We start from the raw sequence: 20,546 nt of genomic DNA, 5'->3' as shown, positions 1-20,546 counted from the left end.
TGTAAGCATGGCAGTAAACCAAAACAACCAGTTGACAGAAGACCCTTTTGAAAATTAGGTTCTGCTAAATTAACTACCATGGCTACATTGGGATAAAGAATAGACTGCTGCCATAAGATAATGGAAAATCAACTGCTATGAGATCTTTATTTGCTCCTTGGAAAGGAATTTATTTCATGTTAACTTCAAAAAGCATCTTCACTCCCTCAGCAAAATCAGTTTGCATGAACAGGGTGAAAATGGTCAGCAAGAGAAGTGCAGAGGTCAACAAAATACTCTGTAATGGATGGGCAAGCTTGAGAGCAGCTCAGCCACAGCTACACGCTGCTGTTGCAGGGTAATCACCAGAGACCTCAGCAACACTCCAAGTTGGCCACAGCCATTTAGAAAAATGGAGTGCTGTGAATAAAAGACACAAAATAAAGAGATACAAGAGTTATTCTCAAATATCTGACCCACCACAGCACATGTACTACTACCCTGAACCAATAAAGGCAGCACTGACAGTGTAGGACAGAGATGCCACCTAACAGCTATCCATCCACACATACAGTCCCAGGAAAAAGTGTTGAGACAACAAAAGTATTTGATGAGGACATGACAAGTCTCTTGGCAAACAGCAATGCAGTCACACTTTTGGCAAGCATCATAAAGTGAAGATAATGAAGGCCTACAAATCTCAGCCCAGTGCCAAGAACAAGCCCATATCCACAGGCATTAGGAAAAGCTGCTGGATATCTAACTCAGGGCAAAGACAGAAGCCCTTCACAGAATCACAGAAACACCAAGGTTGGAAAAGACCTACAAGATCATCCAGTCCAACCGTCCACCTACCGCCAACAGCTTTCACTAAACCATGTCCTTCACTTCAAACCAATTGAATGTAGACCTCCTAACTCTTGGAGCACTGCAGAACTCAAGATGCAAGACTTTTGCTATACCAAATGTATACCCACAGGGTAATTCCTGCGCTCATGCACTAAATATTCTCAAATAGAACTTTATAACAGAGAGGGGTCTTTAATTCAATTCTTTAATAACAATAGTATCCAAACTGAGCATTACCAAAAGGTAAGAAGTATGAAGGGAGACAAATTTCTTACACCGTTCTGGTTTCAAGAGAACATAATGCGATCCAACCACAGCTGCAAGCATCCCTTCCCAAAGCTCCACCACTCCCTGACCCCACCTCAGGCCATCTCCACTCTTGAAATCTTCAGCTGTTTCAGTCAGCAGAAAAGTAACCCAACAAAAATATGTTTTTAAACGAGTTTGCCAATGAAACGATTCAACAAAGGGCCTGATGTGTACATGAAATTCAAGGGACAGAGGAAAAACTGGTCTATGGAACTGCTGCAGCCAGCACAATGATCAGCCTAAGCTGCCTGGGGTGCAGTCTGAAAGCGTGTTCTGGAACAGGAAAGAAGAAGAAGTCATAGCTGTCACAGATCTACTTCATGACTAGACTATTTTCAAGTTAATTACACACAACCACAAGTAGCGTTTATAAAGCCAGGGGGATGAAGGCGTTTCCAAGTACGAACAGTAAAAAATATTATGTCAGAATACAAAGACATCAAAAACCAAAGTAATTTCAACATTTAACTTAAGAAATGACAAGGCTAACTATTAAAGTATGTCTCCAAGAACACAAAACACAGAACCTACTGAATCACTGCCAGTCAAAACAGTCAGTGACGTTCCTTTTTACTCTCTGCTTCACTAACACACTCGTAACTGCTCCCACTGCAGGAGAGTTCTGACACACTTCTGACCCCTCAGCACATTGGACTTCACTAAATTGGCAAAAAAAGGTAACGACACAACAGCTACTAGTTCTCAACTTGCTAACCTGGCAGAAACAGCTCCAGGATCAGAAGTGTATCAGGCACTTCAAGGTGAGGAAATCATCAGGACTTCCTCATTATCCAGGAGATGACCACCCCACAGGCCCAGGGATCTTGTCTAACCTATGTTCTCCACTTCTGAGCTCTGAGCTCCCCATAAAACTCCTTTGCAGCCTGTTTTATCCCACTAACTAGCAAAAATTGAGGACAGGTAATTGACACTCAGGCAGGAGCACCAATTCCAGGTCCTAACATGCTGAGAAAGACTCTATTTAGTTGTTGTTTGTTTTTGTACCATCTGATTATGTTCTATTATTTCTCATTTAAGCTGTAAATCACTTAGGGATGTGGGGTTTTTGTTTGTCTGTTTGTTTTTCCAGATGACTCTGAAACCTACAGCATATTGGTCTACATAGGTTCATTACACATAGGTTCATTAAATGGCACAGCAACTTAAAATCTGCAAAAAAAAAAATTAGGCAACAGACAAGCAAACTGCATTCACATTTGAACATAACACTAAACCAAACACACATCAGGCTGTAGGCTAGCAGTCGAAGAAAGCCAACTAACAACCCACATACCTTCACTTTTGTCACTCTGGCTGAACTCAGCGTGAGGAAACACTTTGTGTAAAACCTCAAGAAGGTCAGCAAAGGTACGTTCCAACAGTGGTCTGATCACAGGAGATAATGCGTGTCCTGAAGACGTCACGGCACGTTGGGAAGCAGGCACAATGTTCTGCATTGCATGATAAAAATCCTGCGCACTGAGAACTACTGACGAAACATCAAGCTGTAGCTTCTGACTGCTCACATAAATCTGGGGGTAGCGTCGTCTCAGGGCAATCAAGGCAGCCTCAGTGCAAAGTGCTTTTATGTCGGCCCCGCAGTACCCTGGTGTACAAAAAAAAGAGAGAAAAACAAAATAACCTTGCATGAAATAGCACTGCTGTGCTGCATACATTTCAAGCATGCCTACAGCTAAAAACAACTGGTAATACTTCGTTGTTGAGGTCCACAAAGCATCTGCCAAAACATGCCAGGCTATAATCCAGTGACAGTGTTGTATATCAAATTATGTACAGTTACACTGAAACACAGACAGAAATGAATCCTACGCTATGGTTCAAATGACCTCTGTTTTCACTACACAGCATTTATCTTCAGCTCATGGTTTTCAGTCTGTCATCACTCTTTTTTTCTCAATGCTGTCTCGAGTATACTTGCCATTTGTAACTGGCTAGCCCTGGGGTTTCTGTTTTTCTGTTTGTTGCTGTTCTAGTTTGCTTAACATCTCTACATGAATATATTTATTAAAAGCAAAGTCGTTTTGTTATATAGGATAAGCAACTAACTATTACATGAAGAAAAAAGTTAATGAATAAAGAAGAGAAGGAATCTCTGGTTAAAAAGGCATACTGTAGATTCTTAGAAAAATGTGAACTTTTACCACTGAGGAAAACGTTTCAGACTTCTTATAGTTTTGTAATGTTACCAATAAAAGAGTAGAAAAGCTACTAAAAAGCATTGCAATTTTCATTCAGCCCAGCTTCTAAGTACCTACAGGTGGCTTTGCATAATTGCTTAATCGTCATTATTAAGAACCACAGATCTGATAATTATGAAATACCCAGGGATTTAATACCTCTGTGTTTTCTACAGTTCCAGTGGCTTGGGGTTTCTCCCCAGAGCTACATTACAAATTACAGAGTTAAATTACAAATTTTCTCATATCTCTCAGCAAGAGACATCAATACGCTGCCGTATTTTGTAGCACTACAGCTCCATCTTTCAAAGAACTTCAAATATCATTCCAATGGGGCACAGTCTCTGGAGGAAAAGGTAGGATAGTACAGATAGCACAGAGCCACTGTCACCTAAGTTCACAGTTTTGCAACTGTGCAAAAAAAAGCAAGTTTTTTACAGAAACTCATTCATCAACTCTCCATGTAAATTCTTGTGGCTGTTTTGCTTCCCCCTCCCCCACCTCCTCCCATTCATACTTTCTCTACTCTATTTTTGTATTTTTTTTGGCAGTACCAAGACCCAACGCTGAAGCCTGCTACCTTGCTTCTCTCCATCCTCTAATGTTCTTGCAGTGCTATGGAAATGCACACTTTCACAAAAATCAATACAGCAAAAGGAACAAAGTTGATTCTATACACAGCATTGAAAAAATAAAGAAATAAGAATAAAGAAGTAATAAGATGAGGGGGAAAGACAATTTTCCACCCTTATCTTTCAGTTACATTATTTGAGGTTTTATAATACAAGATACCAACTTTCCAGCTACAAAGACAACTTGCATTGGCTGAGACTTAAAACTCCACCTCAAATTCTCAAACAATTCAAGAAACAAAAAAAACCAACTACCAAAGAAAGAATGCCATGAATATCAGACTTGTTATACAGCTTCTAAGCTGTGTTCACAGAAAAGTTAGTCACTAACTACGTAAACTTCATGAACACACAGACTGTTTCCTAAGCAGCAGCCAGCAATTCACATTCACAACTTACCTTAGAATGAAATAAATGCATGTTACGTTTGAAATATGCTCAAGTATGTCCACGTATATTACTCAGCAGGTAATTCTTTTCAGTGTTAAGGCTGTTTATTTATTTATACCAACCCCCAACACGAAATCAAAACCATGCAGGCACACTTTGTCAAACACATGTACTTATTAAACAGTACCTACAAGTCCATCTAAAACAACAGAAACAGGTTTTTTTTAATCCAAGTTTTGCTTTCTTCTTTCAACATGAGGTAGCATTTTCCCATTTAAATTAGTCTGCTTTTCATGCAACAAGCTTTCTGAATTTAACATGTCCAGGGTCACTAAAGCGAAGCTTAAATCAAAGACGTACAAGAGATACAGAGAACTCCAGTGGCCTTAAAAACTAGTTCAGCATCTTCGTCACAGAAGATCCAGCAGCTCAGGAGCTCGGTCCTTTTCAATTTTTCTATTAATAAATGCTGTAATACCACTTTCTAACAGTCTTTTTAATCACCGCTTGCACATCTCCAAGGAACTGCAAAATTAGGAAATAATAGCCTGTAGCCTACTTCTAAAATTGCATTCTCAGGTGATCAGATACACAATTAGTCTCCATTTCTATTTTTCATTTCTCAGGAGCAATTACATTTGAAGAGTAGTAATTGGTGTCTCTTTCTAAGGGATTCTCTTGTGTACACTGTACATCCATTTCAGCGACAGGGAAATTGCAAAAAAACCCATATCTTGTGAATCATTGAAGGGTTTTTTTTGTTTCTAAGAAGTAAATGCACACTGATTAAGATGTGAAAAAAACTACAGTCAAATGCTGTCAAAGGGAATAATAAATAAAATGAGTCATACCTAGATGAAATAATCTGAATTTATTTCTGTCTAAATTGACACTATTGAATCAAGGCTCAGTGCATTTATTTCCATTTTGAAGAATTCACAAAGGACGTTCACTTTGGCAGGCAAAATACACTGGCACAACACATCAAAAAACTAAGTAATCTTCTCAAGGAAGCCCATTTTGCTCTGCCTATCACCACCACACTGTGCTAAATAGTTCTGAAGTCCAGCTTTCAGAAAACAGATTTCCAAAGAATGCATTTTGGTCACTGAAATCTTACAAGTCATATTTTACTGTTCCTACCCTGCAGACACTGCAGGTACTATGTCCTCTTTAAAGCATCCTCTGCCCAATATCCTCCCCCAAAATCTACAACAAACTGCTCCTGAGCTAGGCTGAACATCTAACTTAATGATCTCAACCACTGGTTTTTACAATAAAGGGTAGTGAGGCACTGAAACTGGTTGGCCAGAGGTGTAAGATCCGTTCCTGGAGACACCCAAGGTAAGGCTGGACAGGGCTGAGCAGATCATCTAGTGTAGGTGTCCCTGTTCAGCGCCAGGGAGTTTGACTAGATGGCCATTAAAGATCCCTTCCAACTCAAACAATTCTATGATTCTTCCAGTTTCTGCAGTGCACAACTCCTCCAATGGAAAAAAGTAAGTTGGTCAAAGTTCACTACTGTGAGAGAAGTGAAAAGCAATGTTTTCTACATATGGTGTTTTTCATGCATTGGTGAAAAGTATGAAGTGCTTAAATTAATGCCATAACTTCCTTTTCCCACATTACATTAGGACAGGAAGATCTACCAAAATACTATTTTGTCACAAAATGTTCCTTCAAAAATAAGCTTAACAAGCACCTCGAGTACGATGGCTTACTTCTTCACAATTCTACTTAACATCATTTCAATAACACTCTTCACACTATAAAAAAAATTCATCTGCAAGATGAAGGCATTCACACTTCGTGTTTCCAGTATTTTCTGTTTCCTGCAAGACTGAGTTAACAGCCTCTCTACCTACAGAAAGTTATAGTTCAGAACAATAAAGCAAGCACAAGAGAAAGGCAACAATTATAAAGTTTGGGATTGCTGTGACCCATCTCCAGTACACACTTACATGGCAAAAATGGTACCAGGTACTTGTGCTTTTTGACAGTAGTAGAAAGACATCATTGTGTGGTCTTCAGAGTAATTCCATGTTCTACCCAAGCAGCTTTACTTGTCACACACTCATTGCATTTGCTTGGCAATTCAGTGAAGTGTGTTCTTTAATTCTCACATACACAAAAATCTCCTAAAAGGCATCCAAAACACCTGGGACAAATATCAGCCCTCAGAAATAACTTTTTTGTGTTTAAGGCCTGGAATCTTCCCCTTGTAATATTGTTAAAATTGTACCCCTGATCTTACAAAGTTGTGAGTCACACATACATCTGCTTCCCCAAAGTCATTTGCTTTGGTAGTATTTCAGCAGGTTTCTTCATTAGGATCCACATGCTTGTAAGGTAAGTGTTGCCAAGCTTGCTGAATTGGAGAGAGGTATAAACCATGCTGTGCAAAAAGCCTGTTGGGTGTAGGAAGCTTTCAGGGACGCAAGGGGAGGTTTTAAAATGGAAAAAATAAAAATAAAAAAAAGGCTGTACACAAGAGGAAACAGACCAGCACAATAATTCTTATCAGTGTGAGAAGTGGGCCAGTAAGTTCAATTTGCAGGTACACAAAGAATCTGGAATACCTGCTTTATATTAGTTGCTGCAGATTTCACTTACAGAAATGATGATGCAAACTGAAGGTGAAGAAGATAAACCACTCTTCAACTGTTTCAAAAGATCTTTGTAAAGTTAAAAGGTTTTAATCTCGGATGTGTGAAAACATTTATATTCCAAGACACAGAATTGAGAAAATCAAGTGCACAGTAGCTGGACAAAAGGAAAGCCAAGGAAAACAGAAAAGGGCATTTCCTCTGAATGGCTGACTTTTCCACAGAACAAGTTTTACTGAGAATGAAGAATGCCTTCTGATCAAAGCTACCAACAGCTTTCCTTATGGTCTGAAGTTCTAAAAAACATGACTGTGTTCTCAATGCAAAAATATGGTGAATTTTCAAAGAAACACTTGAGTTTTACATCAACTACTCCCCTCTCTCCCACTAAGCAGCATCACGTCTTTGCACAAATCAAGCAGAATTTACATGAAATGGGTTTGGCACATGCTGTCTTATACCCGGCAAAGCTTAAATTGGAGTTTGCTGGATAGTTATGTTTTCTCCTCACCAGAAGATGTTGAGGTCTTTGTGCATCAAAAGCGGAGGGATGCTGCTTCGATGATAGATGTCCCTGTGGATGAAGAGGATAATTCGGATGTACTGCAGCTGACTGAATGGACTGATGTTCAATTTAAAGTTCTTATTTCTCTGATGATGGGTTCCAATGCACAGATATTTGAGACCGTCCTTTTTCTGAGAACTTCAGTGCTTCTCCGAGCAGATGACTGACAGAGGATGCGTCTTTGCATGACAAATTGTTGAGAAGAGATTTGTGGTGTGTGTTTTAGGGTCACTTCCTCTGTTAAATTCACTATAAAAATATTGGGTTTTATTTCTGATTAGCTTTTAAGCAGCAGGTTTATCTTGAACAACCATCCTCCATTCAGTACAGCAGGTCTTTGGGCGCTCCAAAGGTATATTTAACGTTCTCACGGTGTGGTGTTTTTTCCCTCCACCCCCACCTACATCTACACTCTGGGTTTGTTCTATGCTAGCAATCTGTAAAGAAAAAAATCACCTTTAGAAAGGCTGAGTAGTCTGTGGGATTTCTGTCAGAGGAGAACATGCCGGGCAATGAAAAAACAAGTGCAGATTTTTTTTGTCCATATGTAGGCAGAAAAAAAGAAACACATTTCCCTACTCCATCTGTAGGTCTCTATTTTAATGGGAGATCTACCTGGTGATTCCAATTCCCACTTCTATTTATCTCTTTTTGTAGATATGCATCCTATTAAAGGACAAGTGGAAGTTGCAGAAAGGAAAAATGATATTATTTTACCTCCAAACAACTACTAGCTACTGATTTTGTATTTCAGTAAGACAGAAGCATGTTTTACCACAAAAAACAACATTGTTGAAAGTACAAAAGTTCAAAAAGGTAAAAACAATAAATACCCTGATGCATATAATAAATTTTCCAAGTTTCACACAGAGGAGAAAGCATCTATAGTTGAAGTACTAACATGGTAACACTCACCAACACATTTTTCAGCTAGTTCTCCTAAGAAAGGATCTGACAGTTTGGGGTTCCAATCCCTGGTATGAATTTGTAAAATGTGCTTTCGTGCCTGATTTAAAGATGAAAATAAAGTTAGCAAGACAAACCCTTGTCAGAAGATTTGAATATATTATTTATTCAAATAAATATCAACTTCTTTTCCCTTGACATGTCCCTGAAGTGCATAAAATAGAACTCACCATGCAAAGACCTCTCGAGAACAAAGGTTTTCCCCTCCTTTACACTTTTATATGAAGCAGTAATCTTTCCATTATACTAGTTACATATTTTAACTGTTTTATCAATACCAGTATTACATGTGAATTGATCACAATTCATGTTCTAGTAAGAATTATCACAACTTTATAACTGAATGTTTAAGTGCTGTATATATGTGATTCACAGCTTCCACTGCCAAATGCCTCACCAATTAATTTTTTGCTGAGTAGCACAGTATATACACATGAATTGCAAAAGTATTTCATTTCAGAACTGCAAAGAATTCAAACAAGTTAAAAATAAACTTGTTTTGGATGTAGGTAAGTATGAATTCATGCAATATTAAGGCTGAATTCTTAAAAATATAGAACAATGAGCTGAAATATTCCTGTCATTAATAAATTACCTTTTATGCTTACGTATACAATTTTTGTGCTTTCAGTAGTATATATAAATATGTTTTCTCTTACTGAAACTTCCAAAGTCCCAAAATTTGACATTCCTTATATAAATTCATACAAAAACACAGGTTTTAGCTAAGCTATCCAGTTTAATGCAAACAGTTTATCTTTGTTTTTGTTGTAACTATATTCTGAAGATTTGGAATTCAGTACAACTTCATATACACTATCAATGTGTTTTTACTAAACAAGTCTTCACAAAATTTAATATACTTCCAAGAACAAATGCAATTTGCTTTTTTATGAGTTGGCTGTCAGACATTCATATGTTTTAAGTTCAAGAAAAAATTACTTTCAAAGTTTTACCTTTTGATCGGGCAAGTTGAAAAGAAATTCCCTGTCAAAACGACCAGGTCTCCTGAGTGCAGGATCTATAGAATCCAGTCTATTTGTAGCACCAATAACAACTATCTCTCCTCTATTATCCAGTCCATCCATGAGGGCAAGAAGAGTAGACACTATAGAACTAGAAGAGTTTTCAAAATCAATAAACAAAAATGTAGGCAATAGCGTAATAATTTTTGCTCTTTCACTCTTAATTTCAAAAAGTACGTAGTCAAAGAAAAACCGTGCTACTATGTCAGGTTTCAAACCAAGAACTCTTTTGATATCACCTGTATTACTCTTAGCATTACAACTCCAGTAGGCACTACAACAAATTCAAACTTCCTTCCTTACAGAACGTTTTAGGGAATGTGAGCTCAGTTAGTCATTTGCTGTGACTCAAAGGGATCTCTTCCATTAACAGCGTATGCATCATCCCATTTAGAGCAAGTGGTGGGGTAGCACTGAGTGGAAGAAAGGCGCATCAAATTGAAGCCCATAAACTAGCCTGCTGACCCCAAACCTCCCTCCTTTTCCCCTCATTTGAGTCATGGGAGACGTGCATACAATATGCCACGGTATGTCTATAATATGAGAAACACAACCATGCTGCCTTAATGGGCACAGCAAAACTGAGATTGAGGGCAACCAGAAAAAAATTACATCTAGCAGTAAATATGCTTTAAAAAAAATAATAATAATATGGAAGTAAATCTAGATAAACTTCCACATCACTCAGTCATCAAAAGGACAGAGGAGTTCACTTCATTCATAGAACACTGCAATTGAAAAAAATCTCAGAATGTGTTTTCAGCTGATTATTCTATCAGGTTGGTAACAGATAACCTGTTTATAGTACAAAACCAGCAACCAATCCTTACTTGATGCTTCAACTGACAGGTCATCACCACTACAAGCTGATTGACAGCAAATTGCGGTCTGTCTGAAAAGCTCAAAAGGTAATTTTCTGGAGCAAAAAAACCTCAGCAATCTGTCCTTTCTACTGTAATGGATCTTACGCAAAAGTAAAAATCCTTCTTGAAAACTCAATAAAATTGAGCTTTAGAATTTACCAAAATAACATGGTCCTGTGTGGAGGAATTGAACTCTAAGATACTTGCAGATCTCCTCCACATCATTCTATTCTATTCTATAATGTGTATTCCTTGATAGCACACTAAAAAATAATACCTGTGAATCTGATCTTGTCTACTAGAACGAACTGGAGCCAAACCATCTATTTCATCAAAGAAGATTATAGAGGGTCTCATCAAGTATGCCTGGTGTGCAAGAAAAGAAAAAAAAATCAATTCACCATTAATTCACAATTATTCCATCAACATCAGAAATAGTTTATTCTTCTTACCAAGCAATAATATGCTAAAATAACACACACTGCAACACCTTAGTTAAAAGGGGCAGTCTAAAAATAAAACTCAACTTTCAACAATACTGTTTCAAAGGAAACAGATGCATTCTCCTTTAAACAAGCAAGATGGCACCAGTGTATCAGTTTTACTGTCTGAGAGACTCAAGACAGCACAGTGCTCATAAACTGAGACACCTTACACTGAGTTACAGAGAACAGTATCTTATCTGCACATAATCCATTTGTTTAGGCATCTGTCAGAAAACAGCTTGTTTGTGCAACTGTGTCTCACTGCTTGATAAGAGACTCCATCCATCATTTTCCAAGCCCAATGAGGGTACTAAAATGCACACACAGCAGATGCAGTCCCACATCCTCCTCTACACAGCATATCTTGAACGTGACAGACAACTTCACACTCACTGTCTCTTCTTTTTTTTTTTTTTCCCCTTTTTCCAATTTTTACCCAAACTACTCTGTCCACTTTATTAATGGACAAGTTTAGAGACATCTTCCTCTCAGTTCTCAAAGCAAAATAATGCTATCATTTGTACATTCCTTTATTAGTTCATCTAAATATATAAGCTATTTAGTATTTAATTTCATTTGCAAGTAATTTGGGTTGCCTAGAACACAGTGCAGATATAGCAACAACAAAAAAGCACAGAATATACACAAGATGTATTTTTTTCTAACCTGATCAAAAAGGAGTCGAAGCTGACGTTCAGATTCACCAACCCACTTACTGAGACAGTCTGCTCCTTTCCTCATAAAGAAAGCCACCTTTTTGTCTCCTTGACTGCATTCATTAGCTAGAGCTCTAGCTACCAAGGTTTTACCTGTTCCAGGAGGACCATAGAATAAACAGCCCCTGAAGATAAATGGATCAACACAGTCACAAACTTATTTTACGTCTCCTGAAAAACTCCAAGTCAAATTTTATAATGAAGACAGGGAGCCTGGAGAAGAAAGACTTAAGTACTATTATTACTACTTAATGTATTCAATGTGATGTCATAAAATCTATGTTTGTTTTATGCTTCCATAGATAAGCTTCAAAAAGATTGTTTTACTCTACTGAAATAACTCCTGAAATATTAACTCTTCAGCAATGCTTTAAGACAGTTTCTGTTACTTCTTTGGAGAGATTTACTCCTTCAAAACAACACAATTATCTCAAAATTTTCCTCTTACTTAGATTATGTGTACCCATTTAAATCTCACACTAAAATGGCTTATTAACTGACATTAAAATCACAACATAACATTACTGTGATTACTTCTATTAAAAAAATAAAATCAGCACTTACCTTAATTTAGTCATTCATTTGACAAAAGGATTGAAATTAACAAAAAAAAAGTCAAGCTACTAAGGCTGCCTTAATACAATATCTGAATTCTTCAACCAAATCACTAAAAAGTTCACTTTACCACAAAAAGAGTAAATTAGACTCTTGTTAACTCTTCATCCTGTTTATTACATTCTGATAGACAAGTGGAGTAGCAGACACGTAAGTCTATTTTAACTGTAAACACTTGAAGGAAAGAAGCAATCTCCTATGTGTTTTCAACTGAAGCACACTTCAAGTTTAATCAAACTTTGAAAAAAAAAAAAAAAAAAAAAAAGAGCAAATACACCTACCTTGGTGGCTGAATTTTGAATTTTTCAAATATTTCTGGATAGAGAAGAGGAAACACTACCATTTCCTTAAGTGCAAGGATGTGATGACTCAAACCCCCTATACTATCAAAACGAACCTTACAAAAAAAAAAAAAAAAAAAAAAAAAAAAAAAAAAAAGCAAAGCATGTATAAGCAAGAGGTTTTCATAGAAGAGTCTCTAATTATAAAACATATTCAAAGAAAAACTGCAAACAACAACATTCATTAAAAAATACTGTACTAAAATTGCAGCTCAATTAAGTTTAAAAAGTCGACCAAGTCAATTATCGGTGACAGAGGGGAGGTTTATCTGGTTTGCAAATTAAGTATGCCAAGGATGGTTGAATATCTACATACATAGCAATCTTAAGCTCAGGCACATCATACCATGAATATACTTCAGTACTTCTAAACATTAGTTTGGTTCTGCTAATAAAACAGCAAATTCTTCACACTACACACCATGAGCAACACACATCATTGCACTTGAACAGGTTTCATCTTGAGCCAAACCGAGGGTTCCTAGACTACACTCCCTTCAGTCAGGCTTGCCAGAGATAACAGTGAAGATCCACACACCATGCATGAAGTTTGCACAGGACCATGGTCAGCTCCACCATCAGCTCTTACACCTGTTTCCGCCCTGCTTACGATAGCACACATTTCTCTACTACAGTAATTAAAAACCAGCTACAAACAAAGAAATGTAATTGAGAAACAGGTATTTTAGCTCAGTTATGTTATGTATGCAGCCTGATGATAACTTAGAGGCCAAGAGCAAGCGCATCCTAGCGCAACAGACAAGACTTGAAACAATCAAAAAAGATCAGCGAGTTTATAATTAATTTACTTCAATTTCAATAAGAGGCTGTGGTGAATTCTACTTATGCAGAACTGGTGGAAGGAAAAGAAAAAACTTTTAACTGAACTTACAGATTTATCAACAATCATAGGGTCAACATCAGCCAAGCTTGCACCAACTTTCACACGTTCTCGCAGGATTCCACTAGCTAAATCTTCTGCTCTGAAGTTTAAAGGCAGGCACCTGTTCAATCACAGCAAGAAAAATCAAATATTGTTTTATTTCAATCATTTGGCAGGAATGGGCAAAGACAAGAGAGTGAATGGCTTCACCCACTGAATTAAAATGGACATCAGCCTACCCAATTTTCATCAAATTTCAAAACTGTTATTAAGAAAAAAAAAATTCATCAGGTTGAGTTAAAAGAACTTAAGAACAAATAACTAATTCTCCTAAGCATCATTAGAAATTGACAGCATCTAAGATGATGACTTTCCCAGTTTGATAATGTAATAAAAGCTAATATTTTAGTATTATTCTTCTGTATTTAGGAGTTCCTTAACCATAGCGTTATGCTTGTATATGTATTGCAGTTTGTAGGGCTACAATGGACATATTTCCATTAAACACAGAAAAGAATGCTGAGCAAAAAAATGAGACACCCATTGCTGGCACTGATGAAATGCATAAATTCAGTGTAGTAAGAAAAGTATTAACAGAACATATCGGAGTAAGGAAAACATTAAAAAAATATTTAGTTTTAAAAAGTCAAGGAAAAAGTCAAAGTTAAGAAAAATAATAATAATCTTACAGATCAGCCATAACTCTCATCCGCCTGATCCAGTATACAAAGAAGCTTCACTTACTTCAGCATTCCACCAGCTGAAATGAGCTATGTCTTGTAATCCATCTAAAGCTCTCTCTCACAAACATCGCACTATCACTTTGGAGTGGTTTATTTTCTGCTACATAATAAAAATGAAACCCTCCTAAAGACTCAAGATGATTTGGTACCTATTTCTTGCTCTGGCCATGCTTTTAGATTTTCTTCTTTCAAAACGTTCTTCATCTGAGGAAGTGGTATCGCTGCTGTGAATGGCATGCTTCTTTCTCCTATTCAAATGGCAAAATAAATATCAAACTCTATCCTCTTCACAGTCCTTTTCACAGTGGAACAGCATGTTTTGATTTTTTAATAAAATCAAATTGAAAGAGCAAACAATGTATTGCTCAGGTTTACCAGACACACACAAATTCTTGTTGTACTGAGTATCAAAAGAATCATGAGGAGGGGATGATGATATCATCATTTACAGTCTCAAGGATGTCCAATATCAACGTGAACATCACTAGAACAGCAAATTTTTTTAAGATGTGGTCCAGTTCACATAAATAACAGTGAGTGTCATTAAGTATCCAGTCCTCAACTTGCTGATGTTCAGATAGCTATAAAAAAAAGTTTCCCAACAGCTTATCCATCTGTAACACAACAGAAATACCAAGATCTGCTTATTCAGTTTGATGCTTCCCTCAGAATATTTTTTTTAATTCCATACCTTCTACAGCAAAACTTCATAAAAGGGGAGATTACATCTGCACAGCAGAACTTGTACAAACTACTCGTGTGTCATTCACTTTTCAACATCTGTATGACCCATTTCTTATGGCAGTATTGCAGTATTTCAGAAAACTCTCAGAAAATACCATCAATACATTATTAGATTCTCTGTATAGGAAAGTGTCCAATTTTTGAGGTCTTTTTTTTTGTTTTGGTTTTGGTTTTTTGTTTTGTTTTGTTTTTTAACTGGTGTGAAAAAAAAGCAGCTTTTTTGCACAAGCAAACAAGGTTTGGCTCACAGAATAACTCCTGCATCTTTAGTGAATATGGTGAGCTGCAACATTTGAAAGAACATGATATGCATTGATGAGAGGCTTTCTGCTAAAACAAAACAAATAAAGGACCAAAAATTAAATGCATTTTAAAACATATCGAAGAGAACATTACGCAATTGGAAAGAACTTCTTCAAGAGTGTAAAACATCCCAAGAAGTAGAAATAAAATGGTAGTGGAAAAATAAGCATGTTAAAACTGAAGGGATCACAGAATCACAGAATGGCCAGGGTTGGAAGGGACCTCAAGGATCATGAAGCTCCAACCCCCTGCCACATGCAGGGCCACCAACCTCCAAGGATATCTGCTTTCAAACCCTCTGCATCTTGCTAGCAAGTAGAAGTTCAGAGATTATACACTAAAATGCTGCATATGCGTGACATGCAATAGAAACACTCTCCTAAATGATAAATGGTAATTAATATTTCAAAGGAACTCGCAGGATATTAGGATTCTGCCACTGAGTAGAACTTCTTAAAGTTTTGATTGAAATTATTATCACACCAACAATCTAATCTAGTTTGCTAAATAAGAGCCTTTCAGCTGCTTGCAAGAGAGCTGGGTAAACTACGGATTTCTTGGACACAAAAGATAAAGCCAAAAATCATTTTCAGCTAACGCTGTGTTAAGTTGCTAATGCTACTTTCAACTTGAATGAAAAGAAAGAAATTACTCATTTTTTTTTAGATCTTGTAGAAAAGCAGAAGGGCATTATTTTAATTGCTGCTTTAGAATTAAATACTAAATAGAACCCTTAAAGAAAAAGTTACTGTGCAGTGCACAAATCCCTTCCTGGTACTTGCAGCACACTTGCTTCCAGTCTGCTTCCAGATTCCTCATCACAAAGCTTCTAATGCTATTGTGAAGTGCTGTGAAATTCATTCTTATATGCTGATAAGGATCTGAACCTGATACACAATTCAAGACCCATCCATATGCATGAATGAAACAAACAACATTTTTAAAATCAGAAGGTAATAGAAATGTACCACGCAAACAACCGCATACCAGAAGGCTGACACTTACCTGATATGGCTTCTTCTTGCAGGAGATCTGTGAATATCAAACAGTGTATTTTCTCTCTTTTTTTGGTGAGCTGGCACTGAATGAGAGAAGTGACAGGTTTGTAACATCAGTTAAAAAAAATAACAATAAAAAAATAAATGGAGCTACAAAAATCGGAGTTTAGCAACAATTTCTATCACTGGTTTCTCTAATAGCTCAAATTAAGAATTTCTCACTGAGGTAATACATGGTTACCACTTCTATGCATTTATCCAGCCATAAATTAGCCTTATCACTCAACAAAAAAAAAAAAAAAAAAAAAAAAACAATTAGCAATTTTTCTACATAATTATTTATTAGGCTCCTTTCTGAGCTCATCTCTTGCCAACTACTTTCCAACACTGAGCCCAGTGCAAGGCAGTATGTGCAAAGTTCAATGCAGCAGCAAGCACTAGAGGTGCCCCACAATTCACACTTTACAGATGTTCTGAGTAATCTCACACACACAGTGAACAAGAACAGGCAAGTACAGAAGTCACTAAGCACTGCATGGGATCTCTTTCAGTGATGAGGAGCAGCCATACAAATTCCCTTCCCAGGCCCACGGTGTTTCCTGGAAGTAAATACAGCAGAACTGTATGAGCAGGGTCCAGTTCCTCACCTATTGGAGGGGCCTGATACCTTTCAACAGTTTTTCTCTGTCTTAGATTATATGGTCGGTCATTTTCTTCTCCTTCAGCTTCTTCTGCTTCTATATCTCCATCTTCTTCCTGAGACTCTGTTTCGAAAGGGAAAAAATTTCAAAACTCATCTTCTTAATAGCAGAATCATCCTCACCCTAAAAATTAACAATTTAATGGACACTGAGGATTGTTCCCCTTCTATTAATTAGAACTAATTGGCAAGTCACTAGAAATTTGAAGACCAAGATAAATCTACAACTTATTCTCAAAACCTCTTCCAGTTTTCCACAGACAGTTCTGGAAAAGCAACAGACAGAAGTATAATCAGATCAGTTTTAGTTGTGAAGTACTGCAAATGTCTGCTATCTTGCCATCTTTCTCCTTCAGTAATTATCCCCCAAGTTAAGAATAATGCTTCTCTTCTCTCTCTTTTCACACAGTAGCCTGGGAAAATCAATATTTGATATAGCAGAAAAATAACAATAAGATTCACATTGTAAGTTTTACACAAAGCAAATGAACCCACTTCATAATGTTATTACCTAACGTTAACCCATCCGTTATCCATCTGTTAATATGATCTGTATTTCTATCCCTGGATCCCAGAATTAAGACTGCATTCTTACTAACTGGTACAGACCAAACCTCCTACAGCAAAGCTTCAGTTTGAAATTAAAAGACACTATGCTGTACCCTGCATGCATCCCTGAAGTCAAGTTTGATCCTGACTTCCTAAGGAAATCAAGCATGCTGCTGATAATGCCTTAAAGTTAGCCATTATCCGTTCTTTCTCCAGCACTTTTTGAAACCAATGGCCAGCATTTTTTGAAACCAATGGCTCGAGCAACATTTTAAAAAGGAGAATTTCAGATCTTGACAAGCCTTCTAAGATTCAGAAAATAGAAAACTATAGAAAATAAACTAGAAATAAACTAGAAAACTATAGAAAAATAGAAGAAAAAAAAATAGAGACTTCAGTTAATACCTTCACAAAAGGAAGGATGCAGAATTGACTTATATATTCTTTCAGGTAAGTCATCCATGATTAGACAAATAGCAAGTAAATCAATACATGCACAGTTCTGCAGCACATACAACAAATGCTGGTTTCATACACATAGAGGATTGTTAGAGGGAATATGAGAGAAGTTTCAGTTATTTAGCAATACAGAAATCACAGGTAAAGGAAAGCAGAAAACACATATTTAGAAACCACGTTTTGTTGTACTACTTTCAGATGAACTTGAATTGGTTTTATTCAAAGAAAACTACTTGCAGCAATCCCTAAATTTTTACTTTTTTCAGTGTAAACTTCATTAGGTGCTTAATAGATCCAAATCCAGATCCCAAACCAAATTTTTCTCTGCAGCTTAATACTTTACATAATATTTTAGGCTGAGAAGAGCATTGTTTTGTAAATATTTCAGACAAACCCTTACAATCCTGTACAATCCATACCTTCTTCTTCACCTTCTGTGGACACTTCATGGTGGTTCTGAATCCCATAGCTATTTCTCCTCAGTGATTTCCTTCTTCTTTTCACTCGTGAATACATATCCATGTTCTCCTGGAATAAAAGTAACACATACCCCATCAGTACCATCCCATGTCACACTGTTAATGCACAGTTTAGTAACACTACATAATTTCTAGGCCTCAGGTGTTTCTTCAGAGCCCTCCAGAGACAGACTACAAAAGTACTCTCATTCAATAGGTGTTAAAACAAACCTCTCAGTATCCAGGCTAATACATTGGTAATAGCAGTATGAGGCTGTTTTAGGCAACAAAACAGATGACAGTCTTTAGTTCTGTTATCACACTGCCAGAGCACGGATCAAATCAAAAGAGAACCACCAGAACAAATCAGATGGTCACAGTAGTCAATTCATCAATAAAGAACACCTGATTTTGCACCCTGCCAAAATACATACCACTTTCATCAACTTCCTTCCAAATTTGAGTTCAGCAAGTTTTCTAATGTCATCCTCTGATGAGGATCCACAGAGCTACTGGCTCGTGCACGGATGATACAAAAACAAATGTGCTCTCCCTTTAAATTGCTTTCATCCAAGAGATAAGAAATGCTGCACTTACAAACTCTGTATCCGTCCACATTCGCAGCCGTTCTACTTCCCCAGAGCGCCTGTTTCTCCTGATGTTAATATTATCCATTTCCTGTAGGACAGCTTCAGCAGTACTGAAATATATGCAACAATTAGCAAAAAAAAAAAAAAAAAGAAAAAAAAAAAAGAACAGTCTTAAAATAGTGGACACATGGAGCTCTTTATTGTCCAAAAGCTTAGCATATCTAATTATGGTCTGTTATGGTTATTCCAGGGTCACTAAGATGACTAAACATACAAATGACTTAAAATATGGAATTTTTAATGTAGCTTTCTGAATCTAGCAATAAAGGAAAATACTACCCGTAATAAAGAGAACTGAAAGGTGAAGCTACAGAATATAAACTAAAGATTATGCATAAGAAAGAATGCTGACGCTCCAGGTTCAAATTAAACTGTAATGTTTTAGACTGTATTTTTGTGCTTGGCACAGGTTGTAGCATGCAACATTTGAAACTGCTTAGGAAAAGCTTTGCTTTTTATCCACATAATTATGGGACCAGGAAGCAGTCAATGCCTCACAACTGTAAACTTTGTGCTTCCCACCTTGGCCTCAAAAAGACAAAAATAAAGAAACAACTTAAAAACTATGAGATCAGTAACACCTAGAACTTCATCATTCATTACTTGAGCTCATTACTCTATCACTTCTTATCTACTAGACTACATTTTCATTCATTATCTGGAGTATTTATTGTTATTATTATCTGGAGTATTATATCATTATTATTAATGTATTATTCATACATTTCATTATCTGGAGTATTTACAAAGAGACTGCAAAGCAATCCTAGGGTATGAGTTACAACCCTGTCCAAGATGCTTTATTGCTAAGGAAGGAAACAACAGTGATTAGTGGAACTAACCCAAATATTTGGCTAGCTGTTCTGACCACCTAGTTACTACCTTCTGCAGAGATTATGGTCAGTACCTTCTTGAATTCTACTATTGTTGCATAATAACTGTAAGAAGATAGAAACTTTCACTTGTTTTAAGCTGTTCAAAAGTAAATCTGAATTGGAAAAACCTGTCCAGAAAGAAGTCAATGGAACTTCTGGCCATAAATGTCAGTAAAGTAAAGATTTCATTAACAATGCCCCTCTCAATTTTACACAATTCTTCCACAGCATCTGTGACGTGTGATATTTACTGCTTCAAGAAAAGTCATGCTATGGTTCATTACCAAAGAAAGCAGGACTTGGGGGGCCTGGTAAGTCCACAAATTCTTCCAGGCCGAAACAAACTGCCCAGTACCTAAATCACTGCTGGCATGTGCTTAACTTGTTCTTAAAAACCTCCAATGATTGATTATTGGAGGCACTGCAGTCAAAGTTCATACACAGACTTCAGTACCACAATCTTATCAAATTACACTATTCATGGTAGACCTTTTCCTGTTGTCCACGAGGAGAGGGAGATTCAAACAGCTACTTAAAACGTAAATGTAAATCAGTATCAATTTGTAAAGTGATATGAAGTAGCTAGCAAGTAAATTGAAAAGAAAATTTAATGAATCAAAGATTTAACAGAGTATGTTTGGCAAT

The 20,546-nt window shown here is 36.8% G+C and overlaps 1 protein-coding gene across 4 annotated transcripts in view; it reads right to left on the bottom strand.

Annotated features, from left to right (window-relative positions):
• The window catches only part of ATAD2B (ATPase family AAA domain containing 2B), a 72,976-nt gene that overhangs the window by 34,039 nt on the left and 18,391 nt on the right, over positions 1-20,546 (bottom strand). For all 4 annotated transcript variants that reach the window (XM_052688047.1, XM_052688066.1, XM_052688056.1 and 1 more), the window contains exons 5-16: positions 18,974-19,076; positions 18,338-18,446; positions 16,858-16,974; positions 16,218-16,293; positions 14,315-14,413; positions 13,432-13,543; positions 12,480-12,595; positions 11,534-11,708; positions 10,660-10,748; positions 9,451-9,610; positions 8,444-8,534; positions 2,432-2,743 (exon numbers count right to left, since the gene is read on the bottom strand). In XM_052688047.1, coding sequence (XP_052544007.1) covers positions 2,432-2,743; positions 8,444-8,534; positions 9,451-9,610; positions 10,660-10,748; positions 11,534-11,708; positions 12,480-12,595; positions 13,432-13,543; positions 14,315-14,413; positions 16,218-16,293; positions 16,858-16,974; positions 18,338-18,446; positions 18,974-19,076 — 1,559 coding nt within the window. The remainder of the gene's footprint in view (positions 1-2,431; positions 2,744-8,443; positions 8,535-9,450; positions 9,611-10,659; positions 10,749-11,533; positions 11,709-12,479; positions 12,596-13,431; positions 13,544-14,314; positions 14,414-16,217; positions 16,294-16,857; positions 16,975-18,337; positions 18,447-18,973; positions 19,077-20,546) is intronic.

Source organism: Tympanuchus pallidicinctus, unplaced genomic scaffold, assembly GCF_026119805.1.
Source record: "Tympanuchus pallidicinctus isolate F22 unplaced genomic scaffold, pur_lepc_1.0 scaffold1, whole genome shotgun sequence".
Lineage (NCBI taxonomy): Eukaryota > Metazoa > Chordata > Aves > Galliformes > Phasianidae > Tympanuchus > Tympanuchus pallidicinctus.
The sequence above is the reverse complement of the archived record's forward strand: the minus strand, read 5'-3'. Positions and strand labels throughout refer to the sequence as shown.